At 42.4% G+C, this 18,039-nt stretch overlaps 1 protein-coding gene across 4 annotated transcripts in view; it reads left to right on the top strand.

The window, feature by feature from the left end:
* Positions 1-17,816, top strand: part of MBNL3 (muscleblind like splicing regulator 3) — a 153,452-nt gene extending 135,636 nt beyond the window's left edge. Inside the window, exons 6-12 of one of the 4 annotated variants that reach the window (XM_043974759.1) lie at positions 812-1,048; positions 1,684-1,842; positions 10,094-10,244; positions 12,208-12,243; positions 14,568-14,662; positions 15,558-15,632; positions 17,679-17,816. In XM_043974759.1, coding sequence (XP_043830694.1) covers positions 812-1,048; positions 1,684-1,842; positions 10,094-10,244; positions 12,208-12,243; positions 14,568-14,662; positions 15,558-15,614 — 735 coding nt within the window. In that variant the 3' untranslated portion in view covers positions 15,615-15,632; positions 17,679-17,816. The remainder of the gene's footprint in view (positions 1-811; positions 1,049-1,683; positions 1,843-10,093; positions 10,245-12,207; positions 12,244-14,567; positions 14,663-15,557; positions 15,633-17,678) is intronic. The other 3 variants (XM_043974761.1, XM_043974760.1, XM_043974762.1) reach the window with 3 other exon arrangements.
* The last annotated feature ends 223 nt before the right edge of the window (positions 17,817-18,039 follow it).

Here is an 18,039-nt window from a genome sequence, read left to right as displayed (position 1 = left end):
ATATTTCCTATCTCTTGGTACCAACATCATAACAGAGTTCTACTGTGTCTGTAAGTGACCCTCTGATTCAAACTAGAACTCGAGTACTTGTCAACCCCATCACCCTCATTAAACATGTGGCCAGCCCTTTTGGAAAACAGAATCGCTTGGCTAAGCCTTGTGATAAATTAAATAAAGCCTTTGACCCAACATACAGCCAATGCCCTGGAGATCCTCCCATAATCTCTTAGAAAGGGAAATCCAAATGAAATGTCTACCTGCACTTGGCCTGATTGAAGCCCCCATGTTATCCCTTAATGTGTCATTAGCCATCACTTCAAAGCAAGAGGCTGTTGATTCTTTACCAAGATGGCCCTATTGGTGACCTCGTAAGAACACATTGTGGTCTCATAATGAAAGTTAATCGGACACAATGTCATGGAAGGCAGTCATGGTTCACAGGTCTGTTGTGAAAAACCAGTAGTGCATTAATGTGAGATAAAAACTCATCGGAGCCCTTAGGAAAATCGCTACTGTGTGCAAACATTACAAGCTTTTGGTCCTGACCGCAGATCAAATGCAGGCCTCAAGACAATGCATGTTCAACAAATAATGTTGGGGGAGATTGGCATGTTAATTTTCTTTTCTTTTTTACAGGAACTGAAAGTCTGTGTCTGTTCATACTTCTTAAGTAATTTCTTTTTAATGCCATTGCCCACTTTCAACTCTGTATTGAAGTGTCACCCATCCCATTATTCTGAGTTGCCTTGACACAAGATGGCCTCAAAGATGTGTGTATGTGTCAAAATCTTCCTTGTGCTTTTTCTCAAAGGTTTGCAGAGAATTTCAACGTGGAAACTGCACCCGAGGTGAGAACGATTGCCGCTATGCCCACCCTGTTGATATTGCCATGATAGACGCAAATGAGAACACCGTTACCGTGTGCATGGATTACATCAAAGGCCGATGCTCCCGGGAGAAATGCAAGTACTTTCATCCCCCTGCACATCTGCAAGCCAAAATCAAGGCAGCTCAACACCAGGCTAACCAGACAGCTGCAGCTGCAATGGTAAGGCAGGCCCCATTGTCCCAGGACATTTGTTTTCTTTGCTTTTTTTTTAAAGAAGGTAATGAGCACATTCATTATACCATAATATAGAACAATCGAAAGGGTTGAACAGAACAGTCAGGAGTCCCAACCTGGTACCCGCTGTCCACACCTCCTTCCCTTCCTAAAGAGGTTTGGCTTCAGCTCTGCTCCTTGTCCCAGGTCTTGTGCTTGCTGGTAAGAGGGGTTTGCTGTAGGTGGCCCAGTCCCAAAGGTAACAATGATGTGGCCTATGGCCTTGGTGCTGTACCATTCAGCAGTGCAGGCCTTTCCCACCACAGTGACACCAGAAATTATCAAAGGGATGCTATTATGGGCACCCCTGATCCATGCTTCTTAGAAACAGAAGCCCACTGAAGGCAAGCCCCGAGCAAGAGCACCTTGTACCCTACAGGGGACTTTTCTTGTCTCTGGGCAGCTTCTCCCAATACTCATGAGGCCAATAGGCCTAAACCAAGGGTCCTGAGCTTTGAAGAGGGTGCCAGTCTTCCTTACCCTTTGGAGTCTCTAAGGACCAGATTATTATGAGGATGACAGAAGAGAATGCAGTGAAAATTCTAGGGTAATGGGGATTTTTGTTTGTTTGTTTATTTAAGCAGTGGGCCCTTTCCCGCCATGCACAAGTCAGGTGGCCTTCTCTTCGTGGAAAGATTGATGCCAGGTCCTTTTGGGGAGCTAGAAGATACTCATTGTATTCCTTGCGTCGAATAGCGGCCCTGGTACCCCAGCTTGGAAAAACTCGTTTAGCAGCCCTGGTACCTCAGCTTGGAACGGACTTGTTTTGTTTTGGGTTGATTTGGAAACTACTAAACTACTACTAAGTGCTAGTTGATCCTCAAATCAAACTAACGCATGTTTTATTCATGCGACTGGGTCCCCAACAACTAATCAACCCTATTTCTATGCCCATCAGCTAGTCGTTCTAAAAAATTTATGGATTTTGTGTCATGGCATTCCCAAGCTTTGGGAGAGAGTTTACATTATTCATTAACTTTTGGAGATCTTTTAGCCCTGGAGGAAAGGGGAGCAAAAGAAAGCCTGCGGTCCAGCAGGAATCCTCTCAGGCATGTCGGTATGAGGCTCTGGGGAAAAAAAAGAAAGAAAAAGAAAAGAAAAAGAAAAGAAAAGAAAAGAAAAAAAACACCATGAACCCAGAAAAAAAATGTTTCTAACTCAGGAAAGCTGAAAAAAATATTCAGGAAGCAGTTTCCTTAAACCCCTTGCTGTTTGTCCTACCTCTAAAGGCAGCTTGGACATCCTGAGCAAAAGAGGTGGTGGGTTGTTTTTATCTTTAAAAAAAAAAATTTAAGCACGAAAAAAGCAATCTTTGTGTCATTCTACAAGTGTGTCAAACCTCCTTGTTCCAACTTACAATTCGACTTTTGGAAAACTTACCCATATCCAACCACACTTCTTTTCACTTCTAAGCTGCTTGAGAGGGGCTGAATGACAAACAGAGTTAGCATGGGGCATTTACCAGAGTAAATGCTCCATGCCATGCATGCATAGCCTTTGCAAAGCCATATTGTATGATGCCTTCGTGTTTTCCCCCTCCCTCAACCCCAAAGCTGCATGGCCCATCTTATTGTTGTGTTTTAACACCACCCAGCCTTCATTCCTTAGCCCTGGGCTGCTCTTTGCCTGTTAATTAGGATTCCAGCAGCTGTCCACCCTCAGAGGGACCCCAGTGAGGCAGCCTTTGACCTGGGGCTCCCTTTTCTTGGCCTGCATGTCACTGTCTGGAAAGACCTTGCCGTTTGTCCTCTGCAAGGGGGCTGCCCATGTTCATGGGGAATGCTTTGGACCTCCAGAAAATGGTTGTGTGAATACTGAGCTCAAAGTCAGAAATCCACATGATTGATTTCAGGCAGTTTCATCATCACAAAGGTTCGGTGGTGTGTTGTGTGCAATATGGGTGGCAAGCGTGTGTTGTGTGTGTGGGGAGGGAGACTTTTTTTCTTTCCTTTTTAAAAAATCAGCCTGTTTTCAGGTAGCTATCGCCTTTGAAACACCTAATATATGACCAAAACAGCCCTGTGAAGTGAACAGTCCAAGTATGATTTCCTCCCGTTTTATAGATGAGGAAGCTGAAATTCAGAGGGGTTAAACGCCAAGTCTGATAGCTCTGAGGCCATTGCTTTTTCTGTGACCAGAAGAGAGAGACTGAATGAATTCTTGACTTTTGTGTTTGCTAAAGATTTAGAATATTAGCCCCTTGGGAGTCAAAAGCACAGAGTAGGTGCTTAATAAATGGTTGTTGATTGATTTCCACTTCCACATTATTTTCTCAACATGACATCGTTTCTACAGCATTGGCCTTGGAGTCAGGGCCAGCATGGGTTCAAATTCTACCTCAGGTGCTTCATAAGCATGTGACCCTGAGCAAGTCACTTCCCCGCTATGAACCTCAGTTTTCTCATCTATAAAATGGGGATAACAGACCTCGGACTTACCTCCTAGGTTTGTTATGAGGACCAAATAAGATGACAAATGTAAAGCATTTGCAAACCTTAAGAAATGTGAGCTATTGCAAAGCTGATACTAATGACTGGCAAATAAAAGGCATCTTATTAGTGTTATCATTAACATTAATAACTCACAAATAAGGGAAGGGTCGGTGATTTGCTCAGCATGGAAACTTCCACTACAAATGCAGATTACAAATCAGCAGCCTATGACTTAGAAAATAAGTCCCAGGGAATTGCCTTCCTCTTTCTGTTAGCAGTATGCTAATGGATTTTAAACGGTTTATACCAGTCTTAGAAGCAAAGACCTGAGAGATTTGAAAGAGGAGCAGGTGCACAATAAAATGGCCTTGGCTGTTAAGATGCATAAATGGAAGAGTAGCCAGAACGACTTGGAACATCTCATCACAACCGTTAAGGAGTGTTTGAAAATCTGCATCTTTCGTTTTTATTAAGAATTTGTCATCTTAAACATTGCCATAACCAATGAAGTATTCCGTTGGGTCAGTTCTACCCCAGAGGTTAAGTGACTTACCCAGGATTACGGGGCTAGTAAGTATCCAAGATTGGAACACAGGCCAAACAGCATATCCACTATGCTGCACTGGCTCTAACATGAGCAACAATAGCTCCTAGTTAGTTACACTTTAAGGTTTCCAAAGCACTTTCCTCATAACAGATTACAGGAGGGAGAGAGTCTAAGTGTTGTTATTATTCCCCATTTTCAAATTAATACATGATAGGGGAGAGGCAAGATGGCCAGAGGGGAAAAGGCTCTGGACCCCACTGATAATTGTGCCACTGATTCACAGGGTGGCACTGGGAAGCCACTAATTCTCCCTCCAGTGCCATCTGAAAATCAATGGGACCGTCCCACTTCCCTCCCCTGTCTCACACCTTATATGTTACATGGGCATCTTGTAGGGTTAAATGGCCAGTACACAGCAGGCTCAGTGCCCTGTGAATTCTGTCCTCCCAAGGAAATTACAACTGGCTGGGCATTTTCACAAGGAGCCCTCAGTCAGTAGGGTTTTCATAGGTGTTTCCAAGTGTGAGTTAAAACTCAAGCTAAAGAGCATCAGAAGCCATGGCTGCTTATTCACAATTTTCCAAGCAACAGGAAAAGCATAAGATCAATAACACACTTGGATAATACCAGTGCTTAACAGTTACGGAGGACTTGGCTCTCAAAATCCCTGTGGGGTAGAGTGGAAAGATTCTTTTCTCCACCTTACCAATGAGCTGAAGTGCCTTACCAAGGGTTGTATGGCTAGTTGGTGACCATGCTGGGCCTAGAACCTGGCTCTCTTCTCATTCAAGTAACTTCCATCAAGCCTTTCTTTCATTAGGGTTTTTGGGTTTTTTCTGCAACCCTCCAACTTGAGTGGGTAGGTGCCTTTTCTTTTTTTAATAAAAGTATTTTATTATTTACCAGTTACATGTAGAGATAGTTTTCAACATTTGTTTTTATAAGATTTCCAATTTCAAATTTTTCTCCCTCCCCACCTCCCCAAGACAGCAGATAATCTGATATAGGTTATATATATACAATAACATTAAACGTATTTCTGCATTAGTCATGTTATAAGAGAAGAATCAGAGCAAAAAGGAAAAACCTCAAAAAAGTAAAACAACAGCACCAAAAACAAAAGAAATAGTATGGTATAAAAAGCATCCATATTCCACAGTTCTTTTTGTTCTGGGTTTGGAGAGCCTTTCCTATTATGAGTCCTTTGGAATTTTCTTGTACTGTTGTATTGGTGAGAAGAATCTAGTCTGTCACAGTTGATCAACACATAATGTTGATGATACTGTGTACAATGTTCTGGTTCTGCTCATCTCACTCATCAACAATTCATGTAAGTCCTTCCAGGTTTCTCTGAACTCCTTCTCCTCATTGTTTCTTACAGCACAATAGAATTCTATCACATACCACAACTTGTTCAGCCATTCCCCAATTCATGGGCAGCCCCTCAATTCCCAATTCCTTGCCACCACAAAAAGAGCAGCTATAAATATTTTTGTACATGTGGGTCCCCTTCCCTTGGGTAGATGCCTTTTCAATGGGGAAAGGGGAAAAAAGAGTGTTCCGTTTACATTCAAAAATAGTTGAAGAAAGAAGACCCTTATCCTTTGTCTACTGATTCCTTCCCTGCCACCTGCAACATGCCCATCCTGACACCAAAAAAACAATTTTTTAAGGCTCCAAAACTAAAACTAAAAAATGGCTCCAAAACTTTACTCAACACTGGCATCTCCTATATCTTTCCCCCTGCCCATTTCCTCCTCTGTGAAATGAGGAGAAAGGAGTAGATGTCCTCTGAGGCTCTTTCCCATTGGAAGTCTGTGGTCCTATTGTCATAAGAGAAGCATCTTTCTTCTATATCTCCCATGCTCTACTTGTTCCTCCGTTCTCCTCACTTTTCAATCACTTGATATCTGGCTTCTAGCCTCACCCCTTGACTGAAACTGGTCCTTCCAAGGCCACCAACTGTGAAATCCAATGGTTCTTGGCTGCCTCGTCTCAGTCCTCATTCTACTTTCCAGCAGTTTTGGACAGCATTAAACACCTTTCATTAACCTGAACAGACTAAAAAATACTTTCTTTTCTTGCCTGGGTTCTCCTCCCTGGCCAACTGTTCCACCTCAGTCTTCTTTGCCGGACCATCATCCTTCTCTCTATTGGCCACTAAGTCTGAGTATGCCCTAAGGCTCACTGCTAGGTCCTCTTCTCTTATCTGCCTCTCTTACTCTCTCACCATCTGCCATAGTTTCAATTATCATCTCTAGGCTAATGATTCCCACATCCTTATATCCCGCCCTAATATCTCTTTTGAAATGCCACCCCACACCACCTACAGCATACTGGAAAATTGTCCCCCTTTACATGTCCAATGAACATGTCAACCTCAACATGTTTCATATGAAACCCATTATGTCTCCCCTGAAACCTGCCCCTCTTTCAGTCAGGGACATCCCCATCCTTCCATTGGCTCAGGTTCACAGTCTTGGAATCATCCTCGACTCCTCCCTCTCCCTTCCCCCTCCCCTCCATATCAAGCACTTGCCAAGTCTTGTTAATCCTGCCATCACAACATGTCTCAGATGTGTCCCCTTTTCTTTTCTCACAGAGCTACCACCCTCCTTCAGGTCCACAGCACCTCTCAGACTATTTCAACAGGTTTCTAATTGGTGTCCCTGCTTCCATTCTCTCCCTCTCTCCCATCCACCTTCCATATAGCTACCAAATTGATATTCCTAAAATACACATCTGAGGATATTATTTCCCTGCTCAAAAATCTTGGATGGTTTCTAGGATAAAATACAAAAATCCTTATCCTGGCATTGAGAGCCCTCCACAGTCTGGCTCCCACTCATTTTCAGCCTTCTTTCATGTTACGACAATCTCTGTACCAGCCAAAATGACCTACTGGCTGTTCTTACTTTGCCACCATACCTTTATACAGCTAGTCCCCATGTCTGGAAAGCTGTCCCTCCTCACTCCAACCTCTTTGAATCTCTAGCTCCATTTAAGGCCACCCTGAAGTGCCTCCTCCAATAATTTCCCATTTATCCTTTTAAAATTTTTATTTATTTTATTTTGTTTTTCCCATTTATCTTGTACATATTTGGTATTTATTTCTCTTTTTACAGGTTGCTTCCATCTAGTAGAATGTAAGCTTCTTGGGGGCAGGGACTGTTACTTCTGTCTTTGAGTCCCTTACCATAGTGACTGTCACATGATAAGTGCTTTGTAAATATCTGTTCAATTCAATTGCATTAGAGACACCACTGTATGAGATAGTTCTTTCCTTCCCTTGGAGGGGGACAGTGCCAGTTGTCAAGAAGCTCTTTTTCATTCTGAGTCCCTCCTGCCCCACTGTAGCTTCCACCCTTGCTCCCAGAGTTCTCTAGACCTTGATAGCCAAGTAGACCAGTCAGATCACCCCATCTGAAACATTTGAAGACAGTCAACATGCCTTCCCTCCTGAAATCTCCTATTCAGCTAGTTTATCAAACCCTTTCTTGAAGGGAATCATTTGCTAGGGATTCTGGCTTTCTTTTTTTCCCTCTTCTTAGAGACCATGGGACAAATTATATGGTTTGATTTTTTTGGTCTTTGGGTGTTTTTTTTTTTAAATCCAGATAGGTGATTTCTTTGGTGTAAGGAATTCCAGCTATTCATACAGACTAGCAATTAACTGTGGCTGCAACTTCAAGCCTTAGAGGCACTGAGAGGTTAAATTACTTGGCCAGGGTCACACAGCCAATCCTCTAACAGCTATTCCACACTGCCTCCAATGATTTTCATAATAAATACATTTTCATCTGTTCTAAGAAAGTGAATCCACAAAGGACCAGACCAATTCCATCCCCTTCATTCTGAGCCAGTTCAGTATTATATAATATTAGAGTACCAGTCATCAATGACTGTGTTATAGAATCAGTTGGTGGAGGGCCCTGAAGGCCAGGCTCAGGAGTTTGGGTGTGATCCCCTAGGTTGTAGGTTCTAGAGCCCCAATGGGACAAGACTACAGTTATGTTTTAGGATGCATGGGCAAGACAGATGGGCTTCAGGAAGACCTATTGGAAAGCTTTGGAGGTATTGGGGGCTTGGCCTTGGGTGGTAGCCACAGGAATGTTGAGATAGGTCTGGATTCCAGAGACATTCTAAGGAAGAATATGAAAGAATGGTGGTAATTGATTGGCTGGAGGAGAGGGAGGAATCCAAGATGGCCCCAAGGTTTCTAACTCCAGGAACCAAGCTTCAGAGTGAAAAACTGCTCATACTGAAGAGAAAGGAGAGGAGAGATGACACTTCCTTAAGCACACCTTCCTCTTCTGGTACCCCACTATCTCGAGGCAGGTCAAAGGCTACCCATAACTGATAGCATTAACCACTGTGGTGCTTAGGTTTCTTCTTTGTGTTTTGTTTTGTTTTTGCTTTTGGTTTTTTTGCAGGGCAATGAAGGTTAAGTGACTTGCACAGGGTCACACAGCTAGTGTCAAGTGTCTGAGACTGGATTTGAACTCAGGTACTCCTGAATCCAGGGCCGGTGCTTTATCCACTGCGCCACCTAGCTGCCCCCTTAGGTTTCTTCTTAAGTCCAAGGTTCCCACTGCACAAGAGCCAAGCTTTATTGCTTTTGAATGGAGGAATGAGAAACTATTAAATGTAAAATGGTTTTCAGAGTACAGAATGCTGAGTTTAAGCCTTTTCCCTTTGCTTTTAACTGAAAGATAACTACCAGGCCAAAAAAAATCCAACCCAAAGCCCTCTGGGGACTTACTAAAGTAACTGTAGACATCCTCCTACCTATATGTTGTTGATGAGGGAGCACAGTATATAGTGAATAGATCACCAGGAGAACCGACTAGATGTGTCTCTAGGTAAGTCACCTGACCTCTCTAAGCCTCAGTTTCCTCATCTATAAAATGGAGTTACTAATAGCATCTAACTCACAGTATAAGTTGTGAGCCTGGGATAAGTTCATGTCTATAAAGTGCTTTTCAAACCTTAAAATGCAATAGAAATTTCAATTATTATTATTATTATTATGTTTGGTAACTGACAAGAAAAATGAATATTTTCTTCACTTACATATTAGGATAAGCATTGGGGTAGGGAACCTGTGATTTCATATATTTAGGGAACTACCAGGTGAGGAAACTGCTACCAACTTATACTAATGCAGGCCAGTGACTTCTTGCCTTAAAAAATTGAGAAGTTAAGGCACTTATCCATAGTTACACAGTAAACAGGACTTGAACCCAGGTCTTTCTGGGCTTCGAGACTGGTTCTCTCCCACACTAGCCTATTTTTTTTTCTTGCATATTAGCATAGAAACACACTGCAGATATAGGAATGGAACCGGAAGTTCTTATTGTTTCCACCAATCCTCTGTTCCCCTCCAATCACATTAATGTTTGCTGGATTTAACTTCATGGAAATCACATCAAACTGAAAGATTGGCACCTTTTACCACTTATGTATACTTAATCTCCCTTGTACACACATAGCTTGCATGTTAACTTTTAACTAAACACCTCAACCAAGGCAAGGATCTCTTGTTTTTGGCTCCATCCATACCTTGTGCTACCTTTCTCTTAACAGCCATCTGCACCGCTCCCTGAGATGTTGATGCCCAAATGCCCATTGCCTGTGATTGCCTTTGTTTGGATCCTGCCCCAATGGAGTCCTTCCTTTTCTCTTTGCCCCATGGGTCAAATTGAAAAGCTACCTATGAGTCTTCTAGTATTTTGGCTTTCTGAGACTAGCTCTGCATCCCTGATAAAGCCCTCCCCCAGTAAACCCTCCTCATCATTTTTTTTTGCCTTGCTCATCGCTTCTTTGTCCTTTTGGCTAAGATCAAGTGGTGTCAAGTGTAGTCGATATTATTGTCTTGCAAGTGAATATGTTTGCAGGTGATTTCTGAGGCCAGAATTTGCCTTGCTGGTGCATGCTTTGTTCGGTGATGTTTTTGTTTTTCACCCTTCTTTGGCCCTCTTTGATGTTCTTTGATCTCTCTCCCCTCTACAGGCCCTGCCACCTGGTGCCCTCCAACCTTTACCAAAGAGGCCAGCACTTGAAAAGAACAACGGTGCCACCACAGTCTTCAACCCAAGTGTTTTCCACTACCAACAGGCTCTAGCTAACATGCAGCTGCAGCAACCAACATTTATCCCAACAGGTAAGGTTGCTTTTCCCTAACTGTCCCAATCTTAGTAGCCCAGAAAGCTGCAAATAGTAAGAGTGCCTTAGATTGCTACTGTTGTTTTTAAAGGCTTTTAGCTAAAAGAATGCATACAAATGTCACTGATAGAATTTTGAGCAAAAGTAGTATGGGGTTCTACAATTTGTCCTTGCTCTACTATTCAAAAGGAATCCTATTTGTTTCACAGAATTCTTGATAAGTAGCAATTTATGTTAAACTGGAAAAGTTTCCAAACCTTTCTCTAATTGTTTTGCTTCATATCTCTGTTCATATAGTTCATTTGGTTAAATCTCAAATTAATTTCTTGACTCTTGGGTCGTATTGTTCATAAATGTATGAATGTCTACACATTTACAAAGCACTTTAGGGACAGTGTGACATAGTGCCCTGGTATCCCTGGATCCCTGCAGGTCACATATTGACTTAGAAACCCACAAATTAACATTATCTACATCGTGTTGTATTTCTATTTATTTTGCTAAACATTTCCCATTTTAATCTGACTCAGTCTACATTCAGAAGTTTTACAGGCATCTTTTGAGTTTGACACATCTGGTGTAGTGGATCAGGGTTGGCCTTGGAGTCAGGAACACCTGGAATCAGATCCCAACCTCTGCCACTTACTAGATGTCTGATATTGGTTAAGTCACTTTACTCCTGTGGTCTCCAGGATGAGAAGTGACTTACCCAAGACCACGAAACTAGTAAGTGGACAAGTTGTCACATGTCTAGGTCCTTCTGACTCTAAGTCCATAGGTCTTTCCACTGAACCACAAATAACTCATTATGCTAGCTTACAGCGATGTTACTTATGTCTCCAAAGACCCACATTTGCATTGTATTTTACAGTTTCTATTTTTTTATTGAATCTCAGGAACCCAAAGTAGGCTTCTTAGACGTGGCCATCCAACACAGTTTTATAAACCTCTAATAATCTGAAACATTTCCAGAATCAAAATGGGCTAGCAGGACAAATGGAGTCTCTCTCTTACTTGGGCCAAAATTGCTATGGACCTTAGTCCCCAGACTCTTCTCCTTCTTGGAAAAGATAGATTTGCTGAGAGTAATTAATACCTTATAGAGCCCTAGAATGTCACAGTCATTCTGCAAGATGGAAGTCAACAGCCAGAAAATAGATGATCCTCCCTTTCGAAATTAAACTATAAAACTCAACTTCAGGGGCGCAGTGGTTAAAGCACCAGCCCTGGATTCAGGAGGACCTGAGTTCAAATCCTGGCTCAGACACTTGACACTGACTAGCTGTGTGACCCTGGGCAAGTCACTTAACCCACGTTGCCCCACAAAAAACAACAACAACAAAAAGAAAGCTCAACTTCTGTCCAGCTGTAGAATCATCCCCTTGGAGTTGAGAAGTGAGGCATGGTAAGCTGGTAAGAGCTTACCTCAAAGCAACAATATAAAAAAGGATACCCTACCCCTTTGTCAAAAGCCAAAGGTTAGCAGCCTGTTTCTGTCCTAAAAAGAATGGAGAAAAATTGTTTGAAGGTGAAGTCACAGAAACATTATGACCCTGGCCCCAAATCCCATTTCCCATTTTGAAGACTATTTGTATATTATACAAAAAATGGAAGCATCTTTTTCTCCTTTAACTACCAAAGCACTTAAGATGGATTAGCTGAATAGGAATTGTGGCAGACAAGTCTAATGACTAGAAAATCAAACCCCCAGACCATGTTCTGCCCAAGAATCCAAGAATTATTTGTGTGTGTGTGTGTGTGTGTAGGTGTGTGTGTGTGCTCTCAAAGCAAAGAAGTTAAAGTTGTCAATATCGCTGAATACTTTTTTTTTGCATGTGCTTGAATTGAATGCTGCAAAGACAATAGCTGCTTTTTTAGTTAAAGTCAATTCTAACACGAGAGCTCACTAATGAAATATCCCTTTTTGTTCATCTTTCCACGCTTCACTGCATGGTGTAAAGGGTCAGTACTGTGCATGACACCCACTGCAAGTGTTGGTAGGTTTTTCTTTCTACACCAATTATAAACTTTTCCTGATCTGAATAGAAATTGCCTGTTTTAGTGTTGCCTGGGAGAGCTGGGTGGCTGAGTGGTGTGGCTGGGTCTCCTCTGTCTATTCAAGGCCTGAAGTAGTTCCTGTACCCTTCCATTTCTGTGCAATTTGATGGAATGAAAATCAAGCCCTAAAATAGCATGCCACTTTTGCCCAAAGATTAAATATCCAAGAAATAGGCAGGGGGAGGAGTATGCATGCACGCTCACATTTAACTTCTTGTACAGACAAGAGGAAGCCATGTTATTGTCACTATTGTATTAATGATTTGAAAATGTGAAATAATAATAATAAATTATAATCTACAAGTGAAATAGCTGAGGCTGGGCAGCTAAACTGAACACACCGAGAGACATAATCACATGATTTCAACATTCGTTCTTCAGGAATGAAAATGGCAATGAAGGTAGCAATGCTGGAGAATTCTATATTCAGTGTAACTCCCTCTCATCACCACCACCCACCCCACCTGCACTAACCTTATGGTGGATCTGGGTGCCATATATAGCAGTTGGGCTCAACAGTGAGTTCAGAAGTGTTTTGTTAGGCTAGAAACGGACAAGTCCCCCTCAGACCTCAGAATAGAATCAAAGCAGCTACCCTGGGCCCAGTTAGCCACTGTGGGTCTTTTTCTTCCTCCCTTGCTCTTTCCTCCTTCCCCCAACTCTCAGCCCCAAGGGGAATTCTCAGAAGCTGGGCAGTATACCTTCTATTCCTTATGTAAGGCAGGAGCAGAATAGGCCTGTGATTGGGTTGCTGAGCCTAGCTGTTAGGGTAAAGTAGTTATCCTACCTCTGTGCTGCCTATTGACTTCCAGAAGCTTTCCTGATAGCCCATGAAGGGATAATGTACCAAGTCATAGCTACAAAGCCAGAAAAGCAGTAGCAACTGCCACCATGACAAGATTTGAGCCCTTTGGCTACTATGTTTGGTCAGGGGGCATCCTGTTCTTCTTCCAGGCATTCCTAATTCCTGTTGCTACTAGTAAAGTGTTCTGTGCACCTGATTAGAAGCCCAGACCTCTGAGTATTTGTAAAGTGTGTCTGTACCTTTTACATTTTTTGGTTGTTTGTTGTTCCATCTAGAAAGTTCTCCCCCACATTATACCTTAAGTGCTCTGCATTGGAATGCAAATTGCATGTTTCAGTGGAGCTGCTGCCTACCTAATTGCTGCATTCTCAAAGTGAAATCCCCAAATGGAGATGTTTTAGGGTCCCTGAGTAAGAGAGAGAGCTTCAGAATTTCCAGGAATGACTATTAGAGACACATATTTGGTTTCTGTGAAATAGCCCAGTTTGATCTCACCCCCACCCCCACCTTGTTCACTTCCATGGTGGAATCACACATCTTCCTGAGTTTCCTAGCTGGAACCCAGATAAATCATCAAATACACATTCTTGCCAGTCACAGGTAACCCCCAGGTCATTTCCCCAAATGAGTTAAACCCTGAAAAAGGAAGACCTTTCTATATCCAGGAGAGACAACACATTGAAAGGGATGTTGTTGCAGCTGGTAGCCATGTTAGCCGGTGGGATCGTAGCTATAATATGTACCATGAGGACAATGTTTTGTCAGATATTTGCTATGAAAGTCCACTGTGTATATGAATCATAATTCGGGCCAAATTTTCCAAGGAGGCTATACTGGGTGCACCTGTAAAAACATACACACAAATCCCTGCCCTCTAACAACCAACCCCATACCCACCAATCCAGCTGCTCTCGTTTGTCTGCAAACTAGGTAAGTACCCACACACCTAACTGGCCCTCGGAGCAAGACGTTGTACCTGCCCTTTTCATTTCTGCTCACAGCCTGCAGAACTACCTCCCTACTTGTCAGGCAACAGTCACACTAAGAACCCCTTGAAGTATGTGACTTGATTAACCCCTTGCCCAGCTGTTGGGCAAGATGGCAAATCCTCATTTTTACAAGTGCAGCCCCTGTACCCACTTTTGAAAATTTGGCTCTTCCGGTGTATTACATCTTTGTTTTGCTTATAAATGTACTAAGTGTTGAGAATGTTTTAGTTTTCCTTAATGATAATTGTAATGGGCTTTTCCCCTTTTTTCTCTTTTTAATTTTTTTCCCCTTCAATGCTGTCTTGCTTTGCACTGTGAATTGCATGGCGTGCCCTGGTGTATCCTTCATGATGATGTCACATGGCTTGTTGCTGTGATACCTGCCACGCCCCCAATCCACCACATGTTGTCATGGTTACATAAATGCTCCACCTTCCTGTATGTCGCTTCCATGGTTCCCTCCTGAAAGTGCCCATGATGCACGGTGCTACGCCCACCACTGTGTCCGCAGCAACAACACCTGCCACCAGCGTCCCCTTCGCTGCAACAGCTACAGCCAATCAGGTTTGGCCCTTTCAATAGATTTCTTTGACGTGTTCAGAGCTAGATGCCTACAGTGTATTAGTTGGGCCGAGTATATTCTTTGGGGATCAGTGAGAGGGTATTGATGTCCCACTTTTCGCGGGTTTCTAGAGATTGCATTCAATGTGCATCCAGAGTACCCTGCGTGCTTTGCTGCTGTTGCAGAGATGAATCTGCGCAAGTCGTGAGGTGGCGACTCTTTGAGATGCTGCTCACTACACCAGTCCTGAAATGTATATCCCAAAGCTTTCAGGAACACAAAACTGCTTCCCATTATAACCTCGAACAGAGCTTCTAGGCCATTTCTTAGGCCAGGGTAGGGTGATACCCTGCATTTTGAGTTAGTATGTTGGAAGTTTCACCAAGTGGCACCCCACCATGACCTTTCTGAGACCCCAGAAAGATGATTTTTGTCATAAGGAGTCCTCAGTGAGGGCCAAGCACATTCCTCCTGAAGTGGATGTTAGAAATGCCTTAGTTGTCTGCAGGGGTCTCCTTTGTTTCGAGTAGTCCCAGAGATAATCATCACCTGCCAACTGCAAGCCTTGGATGGCTGTGACCCAAGAGAGGAACATGTAATGGGTATGGCTGCTAGTGGCTCACTCCTGTGGCCGCCATGACTCCAGACTGAAAGTTAGCTGGCCTGGCTGTTAGAATTGCATCTTAAGTATAATGCTCAGAGCACTCATTGGGGACAAAACCATGTTATAATCAGGGCTTTGTCCAGACGAACCAATGCAGGAAATGTTTAATTTTGCCCCAAGTTGTGCTTTGAGTGGATCTGATTTATTTGTTGGCCATGCCCAAAGCAGTGAAGACAGGAATCAGGATGATCCCAAGGAACGATTTTAATCTGCATTCTTTTTCACCACTCTAGATATCCCAGTTATCAGTAGATGAACTGAGTAGCAGCATGTTTGTTTCACAGATGTAAACGTAACGAATAGAAACAGTAAGTTTCTTTACATATTCCTATAATCAATAACGATCTTTAGAGGTGACATATTGCATCTAGGTAATTGCATTTGCTAAATTCTTTGCTAACCCTTCATGAATAGATATTTGTTTACAACTTCCAGCATGCTTTCAGTAATCTCAAATTTCCCAGCTGAAATGGTGAAGAGAAAATATGCAATTAATTTGTTGAGTAATGCCAGCCGGGGACTGCATGTTTCCCAGTGAGCTGGCAAGTCCGGAAATGTATTTTGAATGAAAGAGATTTTTAGTTCTTCTCATCTTCAGCAGGACCAATTTGATTGGGGAAAAGCTAACAAGTTTTTTCAACTTGAACTTGAATCCTGAAAAATCATTTTTTATTGCTGCATTGTGTGAAGTGAACAAAGTCAGTTTTGTGACCAGATTCTGAATGACCAAGATGATTAGCTTAGAAGTTGCAAATAATGTGCTTCTCCACCACATGATAGAAGCTGCTGCTTTCAGAGGCTGTTTGCTTTGTGTTGCTTTCAATGTGACTCCATCAAAAACACTTCCCAGTCTTCCTAGCTGTGAAGGATGCAGTTTTTAATCATTAATCCTTTTCTTCTTAAGTTCCATTTCCCTTTCACCCTCAATACCATGCTGTCATGGAAAGAGCACTGAGTTTGGAATCAGAGAACCTGGGTTCAAATTTAGGTTCTGTCACCTATTATCCATGTGACCTAAGGCAAGGCATTTGCCCTCTGACCTTTGGTCTGATTTGGAAAAGAGCCCTCCTAACTCTAAAACCCTGTGATCTCATGGCTCTTCTTGCTAAGTCCAGAATGCAGAATACAGCCTAGAACAAGTGCTATCTGCAGTCCCTATCAAAGGTTTCCCAAATGCCATAAGATCAGAGATCAAAAACTGGAAGAAATTTCATTTGACAGATGAGAACCTAATGCCAAGAGAGTCAATCATTTGAGAACATGTATTAATCACTCCAAAGAAAGGCAAAAACAGTCCCTGCCCTCACGGAGCTCACATTCTAATGGCAGAGATCATTCGCAAACAACTGTTTCACCTTTTCCAAAAAGGGAAGTTGAGCCATATTAACTTTCCCAGGGTCACCCAGCCAGTGAGTATCAGAAGCATGATTGAACCCAGGTCTTCTTGACTCTGAGTCCAGCTCTCTCTCCAATATGCCAAGCTTCCTCAGATCTGCTTATAGGTGTTCAGGTGGATTGCATGCTTCAAACATAGAACCATCACTTGTAAGATGAGCCCAGAGAGGGTAAGGGCCTCTCACGAGGTCACACAGTAAGTTAGTGGCAGAGCCGGGCCCAGAGCCAAGCTCTCTTCTCTCCCCAACCAATTCCCTTTCCACTCCTGCCCAGTACCTCTTCTTGAATTTTTAATGAAATATGCACTAGAATTGCTAGTTCTTTTGTTTGTTTGTTTGTTTTCAGTATATATCAACTGATGAGTATTTCTTCAAAAGGAAAAAAAAGATCATTTCTATTTATAATTTTCCATGGTTTTACACTTAGATCCCAACACCTATATGTCCTCCTACATGAATCCAGAACAGTGAGATAAAAGCATTTTAAAATTCATCTTTGGATGTTTCTAAAAATCTAGAGAGTTGATATCATTATAGACAAAAACATCTGGATGCTAGAAGTTAGTGGCTGGTCATCTGAATGGCTCACATTGTGTAGACACATCCTCCGAAGAGCTGAGTTACTGTCCTGCTAACTTTGTCATAGATTCCAAAGATTCACAGAACTGGAAGGATATCTTTAAACAAAAGTTCTTTTTCTTACCAGGCCCTGTCCTTGGTGCTGAGCACCCAAGGCTGGAAACCAACACACCCCTTGCCCTCAAGGAGCTTGAAATCCCTTAGGGGTCACCTAGTCCAAGCTCCTTATAGTACAGAGGAGAAAAGTAGAACCCAAAGAGGGGAAGAAGGATCTTGCATAGAATCACCTGGCTCCCAACTCATTAGTTGCAGAGGCAAGACTAGGACACCTGTCTCCTGGCTTCCTGATTGGTTAACCCTTTGATCTCTCTCTTTTTCCAGTGAAAATTGTGAACAGGAAAATCCTGGAGTATCGGAACCTCTCCTTGGGACGCTGCACATGGTCTTTCTGTACCTTTTCCCATTTCTCCTCTTTTACCATCTCGACAGTAAGCCTGTTGCAGCATACATGTTAACCAAAAACAAAACAAAACCCCAAAACAAAAAACATAAAATTTTTTAAACCGCCCCCAAAAGTGAAATACCAGATTTATGGGAATGTAAAAAATTAAAAGAAAAAAGCGCGCTCTATAGACAAGATTAACAAACAGTGCTCTTGTATAAGATACAAACATAGACAAAATAGAATCAACTTTTGTAACATGTTTCTTTAACACACGTAATCTCTTTTTTTTTCTGAGCA

The sequence above is a fragment of the Dromiciops gliroides genome, chromosome X (genome assembly GCF_019393635.1).
Source record: "Dromiciops gliroides isolate mDroGli1 chromosome X, mDroGli1.pri, whole genome shotgun sequence".
Lineage (NCBI taxonomy): Eukaryota > Metazoa > Chordata > Mammalia > Microbiotheria > Microbiotheriidae > Dromiciops > Dromiciops gliroides.
Note: the sequence above shows the minus strand (reverse complement) of the source record. Positions and strands in the feature narration are given on the sequence as shown.